The 10410-nt window shown below is 42.4% G+C and overlaps 1 protein-coding gene across 1 annotated transcript in view; it reads right to left on the bottom strand.

Annotated features, from left to right (window-relative positions):
* Positions 1 to 561: 561 nt before the first annotated feature.
* The window catches only part of mtm (phosphatidylinositol-3-phosphate phosphatase), a 54541-nt gene continuing 44692 nt past the window's right edge, over positions 562 to 10410 (bottom strand). The window contains exons 11-14 of the mRNA XM_080276615.1: positions 10092 to 10267; positions 3654 to 3946; positions 3197 to 3398; positions 562 to 697 (exon numbers count right to left, since the gene is read on the bottom strand). Coding sequence (XP_080132741.1) covers positions 563 to 697; positions 3197 to 3398; positions 3654 to 3946; positions 10092 to 10267 — 806 coding nt within the window. The 3' untranslated portion in view covers position 562. The remainder of the gene's footprint in view (positions 698 to 3196; positions 3399 to 3653; positions 3947 to 10091; positions 10268 to 10410) is intronic.

Here is a 10410-nt window from a genome sequence, read left to right as displayed (position 1 = left end):
TATCAGAGGGTAACAAAGGATAGTATAAGAAGAAAGACAGATAACCAGATGTGACAATGTGAAATGATGGGAAAGTCTTGAGGTGCTGTTTATGGTAAGTGAGGTGAGTTCAGCCAAATAAAGACATGCAGTGAGGAGCAGGGGTAATGAACATAAAAGATGGGAGAGACAAAGGTAAAAGATGGGAGAGAGGAATGAGGAGAGACATCGAGGAATGTGAAAACAATAACAGAAATGAAGTAAGAAGCAGGGAAGTAACAAAGGAAAATGAAACAAGAGGCAAATGGTTGATGAGAAGAGGCCAAGAAAGTTTAGATGACAAATGAACGAGGAGACAGGCAATAACAAAAAGAGGAGGGAGTGGGAGGTGAGGAGAGATGAGGAAGGTCCAGACAATGACAGAAATTAGGTGGAACGCTGGATGGTAACAAAGTGAAGACAGACATAGAAAAGAGAGGAAAGATAATACTGGGGTAGACGATAACAAATCAAGTGAGGAGTAGGGAAGTGACAGGAAAGTACAAGGAGGGGCAGATGAATAACAAAAAGGGGTAGGGAAAGTTCAAACAATAGCTGATGTGACCCTGGGGGAGTCATGTGTCTGACGTGCAGCCAACTCTCGCTTGAGCTCCTCCACTCGCCGGTCCAGCTCACCCTTCACATGCAACAACTCCTTGAAACGCAGGTGTACAGGTTCCTACAGGGAAGGAGGAAATAGTTAAACAAAGTACATCATCATTATCATTATCATCATTTAAATTAACCAGCACTACCTATATAACTATATAACAGACAAATTATCATCATCATCATCTGGACCTCCTTTCTCACTCTAGGGCAGTGTGAGGAGTAGCAACATCCAGACAGCCCAGGTTTGCCCAATCCAATGGGCCATGCTCCCATTCACTCATCATTCAGGCTCCTGGAACCCTGGCTCTATCTGATATGCCAAAAACTTTCATCACATTCTCTAGCTTCACATAAACATATCCAACAGAGTCAATCCGAACACTGTCACATTAAAAAGGGGTGCCAACTCCATGATCATGCACTTCTACTAACAAAATTCATCCAGCCAGCTCAGTCTCTTGTCAGTCCCCTAGTCTTACCGACTTCCATACCTCTCTTGCTCACACACTCATCCACAATATCCCTGCACCTTCTCTTTGGCCTACCTCGTCTCCTCCTTCCTTCAAATTCACTCAGATATACCTTTTTCACCACTCTATTGTTATCTATTCTTGCACAGTCATCTCCGTCTCTTCTGCCAGGGTTTTGGCAGGCAAGGAGCAGAAGAGTAGACCAGTTTTGTCAGCACTGTACACTTGACCAAGAGCAAGGCCCTCCTCGATCAGGCACTGCACTTTCTGGCAAAATGGCTCAACATCCTCCACTGCCATGTCCAAAGCCTTGCCATGTGCCTCATGGCCAGTAAGTATATGCGAAAGTTTGAACCAGAAAAGCAAACCCTCGGATGCCTTGAAGTTGTATGTGATGTGCAGGTGTGCAAACTATTTGGCTGCAGCCTTCAACTCGGTCCCACATACAAGCATGCCAGCACCCCGTTGCTGGCAGAACCAAACCAAAGTCGACTGGTCGATGCTGGCATGGAGGGGCTGGGACATCACCTTCCAGTTGCTTTTCCTAGTGGTATCACCATAATCCTGTGTGTACTGAGTTAGACTATCCCGTGATTTCTTGATATCAAACAAGGTTGAAGAGGTGAAGTCATATTCATGCAGAATGCATGAAGTTGGCCCGCCCACGTTAACCTTGCCCAGTCTCTCAAGCTTCTTCTCCATTGTCAAAACTCTCCTCTTGCATTTCTTGAGTGGAAGTGGGGCAATCATCACACACACGAGAACATCACAGAGGAGGATTAAGGCCAGCAGAAGGTAAGGCACCACCACAAAAGCAACAATCGAAGCTGCCATTGTTTTACCTCAGCCAAGCACATCCACATGTGGAGAGAAAAATGAGGGAACTAAGGTGTGGCAGCACTGGGGAGAGTAAAGCATTGCTATGCCTCTACCTATGCTTAGCTATGAGCATGCAAGAAAAATGCAGCACAGTGACCTACGAGCGCAAGGGTCCTTTTCGCTCACCCAGGCAAATGTTGCAATGTGGCAGAAACACTGGGTCCCTGTACATAATGGGCCTAAGGAGTGCCCGAGTAATCCAAACAGTGATGCGACTTTGACCATTTGGTAAGAAGGCTGATGACCATGCGTGGCCGGGAGTTTCAGACTAACTTGGGTGGCCGAGGGATTTCAACCATTCAGTAGGGAGCCGAACAGCAATTCTCGCTCAGCTTGTGGGTTATGCTGTGTTTTCCTTGCGCACAGCAAGAATGTTACTGGTGATTGGGGTGGCCGGGGGATTTCGACCATTCGGTAAGGAGCCTTGTTTGCTCTGCATATGGGTTACGGTCTATTACCTGCACGTGGACAGAGAGGCTGGCGAGCCACCCAACGGACTTTTTCTGGGGCCATGGGGGGGGGGGGTCAGGGGACTCTGGCCATTCAGTTGGGACCCGGACAGCTGTTCTCGTTCAGCTTGTGGCTTATGATGTTTTCCTACCCTTAATTAATTCTACCCTACTTGATTAACCTAACTTAGCCTACCTTAACCCAACTCAACTTACATACTATAAAAAAATATATATCCATCCATCCATCATCCAATCCTATGTTGCCTCATGAGGAGCATAGAAGCCCTGGGCTAGGCAAGTTGGTCATGACCAGCCTCACTCATCACTGAGTAGCATCACATGAACAATGAACCTCAACCACCCCATGAAAATAAACCTACACAGGCTCAATCTAATTGGAGCACCGTAACTGCCCACTAAACCACCAGGTGCCATAATTTGGTTATATGGTTACCACCCACAGTAGTAAATGGTTTCCTGGTGTACAAGAAACCATCTGTCTTGTCATTCAGTGAAGAGTCCCCCATACGCAGAAGGAAGAGGAAAGAGTGAAGGAAAGACAGAAGAGGGGGTGTAGAGTCACCTGTCGGCAGAAGGAAGAGGAAAGAATGAAGGAAAGAAAGACAGAAGAGGAAGGAGCGAAGAGAGAAAAGGGCAGACATCCAAAGCAGCATTACATCGAGTGAGTGGATGATGAATGCCCCCACCTACCACCAAAATATATATATATATACTGTGTACTGTAAAATACCCATCATCCCTCACCTGCTGCCGCATCGATGGGTTCCAGCGGCAGTAATACTTGTCCCAGAGGCGCAGGTGTCGCATGGAGGTGAGGGGGAAGAGGACGTGAGATTGTGTGGCTGGGTTGTACAGTGGATTCTCAAAGTCAGACCGGTTGCTCAGAACCAGTGACCAAAGTGACACAGTCTTCGTCTTCACCTCACGCTCCATCCTCTCACGTTCACTGGAGAAGGGATACGGAAATTGAGCCAGTTACCTGCCTCACTTTTTTTTTCCCCGTTCCAAGTAATTAAAAAAAAGTAAAGGCGACACAGAATGGTATTAACCCCATCGTGAAGAGCATGTGCTGTTCATCCTGACTGATACCAGGTGATTCTATTTAGCCAGGGAAGACCTTTGGCAGATGTGGGGTTAAGAAGTCCTCAGTAAATGAATGAGAGAGAGAGAGAGAGAAAGAGAGTGAGAGAGAGATTCTTACCTATTATAGAGAAAGGTGCCAAAAAGACATGAGTACAGGTGATCGAGTATGGTGATGAGCAGGTCTTCAGTGAACTGGAATGCATGGGGGAATTGTCGCATAACCTGCCACACACAGTCCATGAACTGAAGGAAGACCGGTGAGCGGTCAGCATCCTGGTGCCGGTCATCCCCGTGACCAATGCGCTGGGCAAACTTGTGGCCAAAGCTGAGCCACTCCTTCTCTATCAGCACCATCAGACCCTCCAGTGTGCGGTAGTATCCATCCAGGAGAATCATCGCAAGACCTGTTAACTGCAGAAGAGGAATATGCATTAATATTAGTGTGTTCCTATCAGAGATTTTGAACACTTACATGATGAGCAAAGGATTCTATGGACCTCTTCACTATGTATACAGTTGAAACTTCTCCCGTTTTTATGCTTCTTGTCATTTTTTCTGTGTATCTTTATATCTACTTACATTTTCATCTATGGTACCTCTTTTATCTGTGACTACCATTAGTTTGTGGTAGTTGCCATCAAGATGAAAGACCTAATTGTGTATTTATCTGTTTACAATTTTATGTTGCACCATTTCATTGTACAAATATATCACTCATGTACTTTTTGATATTCCTGTTTATCTACTTCAATACCCTTCTGTCTAACAATCAGTCCATCAGTCAATACCCTTCTGTCTAACAATCAGTCCATCAGTCAATACCCTTCTGTCTAACAATCAGTCCATCAGTCAATACCCTTCTGTCTAACAATCAGTCCATCAGTCAATACCCTTCTGTCTAACAATCAGTCCATCAGTCTATCTGTCAGCATCACCAGGCCCTTTTAGTCTTGGACTGCATTCGAAAAGAATCACTGTCATACCAAATATCTAGACAGACACCTCAATCCCCTATGGCATGGCCACAATCAAAGCCTCCATGTCACCCTGTCCCCTGTCATTTCACTGCCCTCCCCCGAGCTAACACCCCTCTCTCTCTCATATACCTCTCCACTCCATCCCTCCATCTAATCCTTGGTTTCCCACTCCCTCTCCCTTTCTCCACCTCATTCACATACCCTCTCCTCATTAGTCTCTTGTTCTCAATCCTCTCCACATGGCCAAACCACTTCAATGTACTTCTAACACTTTCTATCTAATCCACATCCACACCACAATGCTCCTTCACTTCCTCATTTGTCAGTCTGTCTCTCCATGGAACTCCTAGTGTTACCTCTCAAGTAACTCACTTCCACTGCTCTCACTCTTGACTTGTGTCCTTCTAAAAAGGTCCAATCTTTGCTACCACAGATTAAAGTTGGTATCACAATACTACAACGCAGCAACCTTTTTACGTCCTTATTTCTTATCACAGCTTTTAAAGAACCAGCTACCTTTCTTCCCTGTGGTACCCTTTCAGGCATTTCATCCTCTAAACTTCCATCCTTACTCATCACTCTACCCCAGTACTTAAATGCACTCACATTTTCCATTTCCTCACCATCCAGCCTCTGTGCATTCAGTGACTTCATTTCTCTCAAAGACCACAACTATATGCATCCCAACATTCATCTTTAAAAAACTATGAAGAAATAATTACAGTACACCCTCAATTTATGCAGCCTGATTTGTGTTAAACATGTTTTGCATGGAAATATAAACCCTGGCCTGGACCAGTAAATGCAGGGGGAAAGTTAAAAAAAAAAAAAAGTTTGTATGGGAAAATCTTAAAAGTCGACCCCTGTCCGCTGCCATAACCCCCAGAAGTTCCACTGTCAGACTATGTAGATGCACACTCACCCCACATAGAGTAAATGAGGGTGATGATTATCTTTTTGTAGTGTTGTGCTAAAACAAATGGTAATAATTCAACATAGTTAAAAATTATGGGACGTGAAATGGTTTGTTTACACTCAATCAGCTGGCCATATACACACAAGTATGCACGCACACAAACACATCTCTCTCACCATATTGCCACCAATCACTATGTATTTCTTCTTTCAAATAAGATTTTCATTATAAAAAATGGTCATAAAATAATACAGCTAAAATTTCTGGGATTTCACCATACTAATTAGCCAAGCAACATGGGTTTCAATCATGCAATTTGAGTTCTATTTGCACAGTAAGAGTCCCAGATACTGTATATTAGCTGCACAAATTGAGGGTCTACTGTATCATTCCAGGTACCTAGTCTCTGACCCCTACACCTCACACATCTAGTTTGCTGCAAATGGGAATCAAACCTGTGTATGTGGCAAGATTGTCACTCAGAATTAGTTCATATGAGGCCACTGATCTTAAAGTCACATGAGCGCCACCCCGGCCAAAACCAGTTTTATCATAGCACTGTATTCCCACAAACCCGTACTTTCTGGAGAGCAACTCTTGAGACTGATTTGCGACTTCCAACAGGGTTGAAATTCCCATTCAATACAAGTCACTTCTCGACTGCAGCGTCGCAGCGTACTGAACACAGGCAGAATCAATCTTAAAATCAGCCACATGGGACCAAGTGCTGCAAGAGCCAATAACTGGGAGGCATAGTACATCATGCGTTCAGTAGACAATGACAGTGTGCAACATGCAAATTCTTGGTCAATCACTGAGCTACACACACACACACACACACACACACACACACACACACACTACCATGGTCTTGTGTTTACCCTGCTCTACTGCACGTGGATTACATACTACCAACATACTCCTACTTTCGTGGTTGTTTGATTATTATTACTCAATTTTTGCCTTTATTGTGTCACATGGATTTTATTTTTTTGACATGCTAAGAATGACTCTTAGTATGATTAAAAAAACCTTCCAGAAAAATCCAGTGTATTATCTTAACTGGTGGGAATGGTATAGCCGACGTTTGTCCCGTTTGTGGGAGATTATGTTATTTTTTTGAGGGGGGTGGGTACTGGCATCTCTCTCTCTCACTCTCTCTCTCTGTCTCTCTCTTTACTGCTATTACGTGAAAGTATAGCACATGCTTAAAGGTACCCTGGAGAAAAAAAAAAAAAAAAAAAAAATCAGTGCATTATCTTTATTGGTGGGAATGGTATAGCAATTGTGGGCAAATTTTTTTTGGGGGGTTACCAACATAAGTTATTTTCTACTGCTATTATGTGAAAGTACATGCTTTAAGGCTATAAGAAAAAACATTTCAGTGCATTATCTTTATTGGTGGGAATGGTATGGTATTCATTTGTTTCGTTTTGGGGCGAATACTGTATGTAAAATGAGAAGTTTGCAGTTACCTTCATTTTCTTCCAAAATGCCACTGAGTAAGGTTCCTCAAAGAATCATATGATGAAAATAGGTGCTTTACCCATTAACTGCGGGGATGTCGGGAGCTAGCCGTGCCTGTCCAGCAGGGATAATCACGCTTCAACTGACTTTTTTAAAATATTGGCCAAAAATCAGTTATTAGTCCTAGAATATTATAATTAAATATGCACGTGGCACATACCTTCAGCTTTCTCCTGGGATGTTTGTTGAGCCTTCGTCAACTACCGTAGGACTTGTGGAGACTTCTGAAGTTAGGTAACGAAGTCTCCACTTTACACTTCCCGATACCCCGTAATATGGTTACCATTGCCCAATATTATCACTACAAACACTATTCTATTAATTTCAAGTAGTTTGGAATCCATATTTAAAAAAAAAAAAAAAAAAACTGAAAGCAATGTAAATTACGAGCGCGTACGAGCTTTCCACCCGCGCTCATTCCCCACTGGTATTCTGTGGCGGAGCTGTCATTTATTATTCATAACCACACTCACAATTTATATTCCTAGTACTTCATACACTTATTTATATATACAATATTTATCCATAAGTTTCCTGCAGTACTAGTAGTTTATTTTCACTCCAGGCATTCACTTTCTCGTTCAGTAAACTAGCGTAGAGAGCAAAGCTTTCACTTTCACTGTCATTACTCCGAGTATTTATAGTCATATTCTTATATTACTGATTATTTACATCTCTATTTACATTTTCTATTTTATTTACATTTCTATTTTATTTACACTATGTTTTTCACTGTCACTTGCAGTAACTTATAAAACTATTTTTCACTGTACAATTATATTTACATTCATTGCTTTCACTTGCTACTTACACATTACAGGTAAGCCCTTAATTCACGCGAACTTTTTTCACACGATTTCGGTTATCCACGAATTTTTCGCACAATAATTAAAACAAAATTATAGTATTCAAATAAATAATTTTAATATACAAGAGAAATAAATAAAATATAAAAATGCCTACCTGCTGCCCATGTGCATACATGTGCGTGTGTGTGTGTGTGTGTGTGTGTGTGTGTGTGGGAGGTCGGTCTACCACACACCACACTGTCCACACAGTCAGTTTGAATCCGATGGTCGAACCATGCGTGACTCGCGAATCATTATTTGTGGCTTATTTTTATGCCTTCCAGTGATTGCTTGCCTTGTCTGCTAACATGGGGCCTAAGCGTAGTGCTAGTGATGCATGTGGTAACATACCAAAACAGACTTGTAAAGTGATGTTGCTGACAGAGAAAGTTACAGTGTTGCACAAACTTAAGGGAGGAATGTTGGCGACAATTCTCCGTCAGGACGATTCCCCGTCATTTATTTACATACCAGTTTATTTAGCAAGTACAGTACACTAGTTTTTTACTTATATGAGTTATAAAATCCCCCTGGAAATTAGTTACTAAAGTATTAATTAATCAATAATAAGTATATTTATAGAAAGATAGGAAATCGTCCATGTTTTGATGGTGAATTGACTTCATGGTGAATTGTCTTGGAACCGTGTGTTTGGGGTGATTCACCTGTTCTTACAATAAAGAAGGCAGAATGTAGCATATGAGAGGCAGTGAGGGCTTGTGCACCTGAGTGCTGAAGTGTTTCCACCTATGCCTGTGCTTGTCAGGTTTCAGTGTTAAATTTCTTACATTTTTGTTGTTTTTCATAATTTATGCTAGTTTATAAGGTGTATGTAGTGCATAAACAGTATTATTTAGATGTAATATACTTAGTAGACATGCGTAATTATGTGCACACAAGGGCAGAACATATACGCGAATTTACCACATACGCGAAGGGTCTGGGAACGTAACCCTCGCGCGAATTAAGGGCTTACCTGTATTTACATTTCCACTTGCACTGTTTTAGAACTTGGGACACAAAAGCACTCATACTGGGGGTTTCCGTCACCATTTCCTCCACTTCCTCATCCCAAGAGTCACCAGAAAGATCGTACTCACTGTCCATCATAATCATTGATAATTTAGCCAGTTCATGTTCCAGGCAGTGTCAGTTAGCCCTTTACCCCTTTCCACACGAGGTTTAGTAGGCGTAGAGGTCACAGGGCCCTTTGCAGTGGGCTTAGAAGCGGCAGAAGTGGACGGGTGCAAATCAGAAATGGTTTCACCTCGAAAGTGAGTAAACTGAATGATGTGGCGTATATGGGCAGGGAAGGGTTGACAATGTCAGTGTGGTGACATCTGCTAATTTATATGCTAAGAAATGACTGGCAGGAAATCTAGACAATACATAATAAATTAGGTAGTTCCAGGTAAATGTAAATATCCCTTAGGCTTCTCCCTTCCTTTCTTATATATATATTTTTATTACGAGAACAGGTCATACGGCATATTTCAAAGGGAAATAAACAGGGAAAATTAGCGAACGAGTGCATGTGGGGTGTTGCCAGGTGATAATTAGCCCATTCCAGATGTATGGGAGTATCAATTACCTTTTCTCTTTCTTTTATATATTATTTTGTATAAGAATAGGACATAGGGCACATTTCAAGGGATAAAATGAGTGGAAAAATCTGTCTAGGATTTGCATAGCGCAGCGCGGCTGGGCAGGCGGGGGGAGAGGGTAATGGAGGGGAGGTAAGAAGGGGAGTCAACAACAGAGGAAAGATGGCTAAATTGTCAACAATGGATGGGGGTACAGGTGACATTAGCAGTGCTGACTATAGCTGGACACTGGCAGTACTGATAAATGATACAAGCCACCACTTGAAACCCCAGGCAATTCAAAATAACACAGAATCACAAAAGCGACGCCCTGTGGTATGATCCCTTGCACCCGAGTGTCACTCAAGTGACGCCCTGCAGTTAAGGGGTTAAGATACATTATTAAAAACACACACACACACTTAAAAATGTCCTTCAGGAGTCAAAATATGGCATTTTGAAAGATGCAACACTTTCGCTGCATTTTTCTTTAATTTTACAAAGTGGCGCTCAGCCGACTTTTAGATTAATGGCCTCATATCATACAACACAAATTTAACCTGTACAAAAGAAAATACAGCATTTTATATATTACTTTCATAATATGATAATGAATCACACCCTCTTAGCAAATTCTTTCACCTGTGTGGTCTTTGACAATATTTTAAATTCTACTTGGTCAACACACCCTCTCAGCAGTCTCACCTGCGCAGTTCTGTCCCATCCATCAGAACAGTGTACAACAACACTGGTCTTGTGACTCTCCACCTTGTCTGTGATGCGCAGCGCTCCACTCAGCACACAGCGAATGTGGTCCAGCCAGTGAGTTGCCTCTAGGTTGCTCAGCCAGTGTGCATTGTCAATGGTTGGGTAGCAAACCTCTGAGACAGCAAGGAAGGGGATTTAATCTCTTAAATCTATGTGATTCTTTTTAGTTTATCTGATGAATTCATTGTACTTGAGAACGGCCACTTGCACTGACAGGTTTATTAAGGCTACATCCAACCTTTCCAGTTCAAAAAAG

Source organism: Coenobita brevimanus, chromosome 65, assembly GCF_032717465.1.
Source record: "Coenobita brevimanus isolate Jiangsu-jjx chromosome 65, ASM3271746v2, whole genome shotgun sequence".
NCBI lineage: Eukaryota > Metazoa > Arthropoda > Malacostraca > Decapoda > Coenobitidae > Coenobita > Coenobita brevimanus.
Note: the sequence above shows the minus strand (reverse complement) of the source record. Positions and strands in the feature narration are given on the sequence as shown.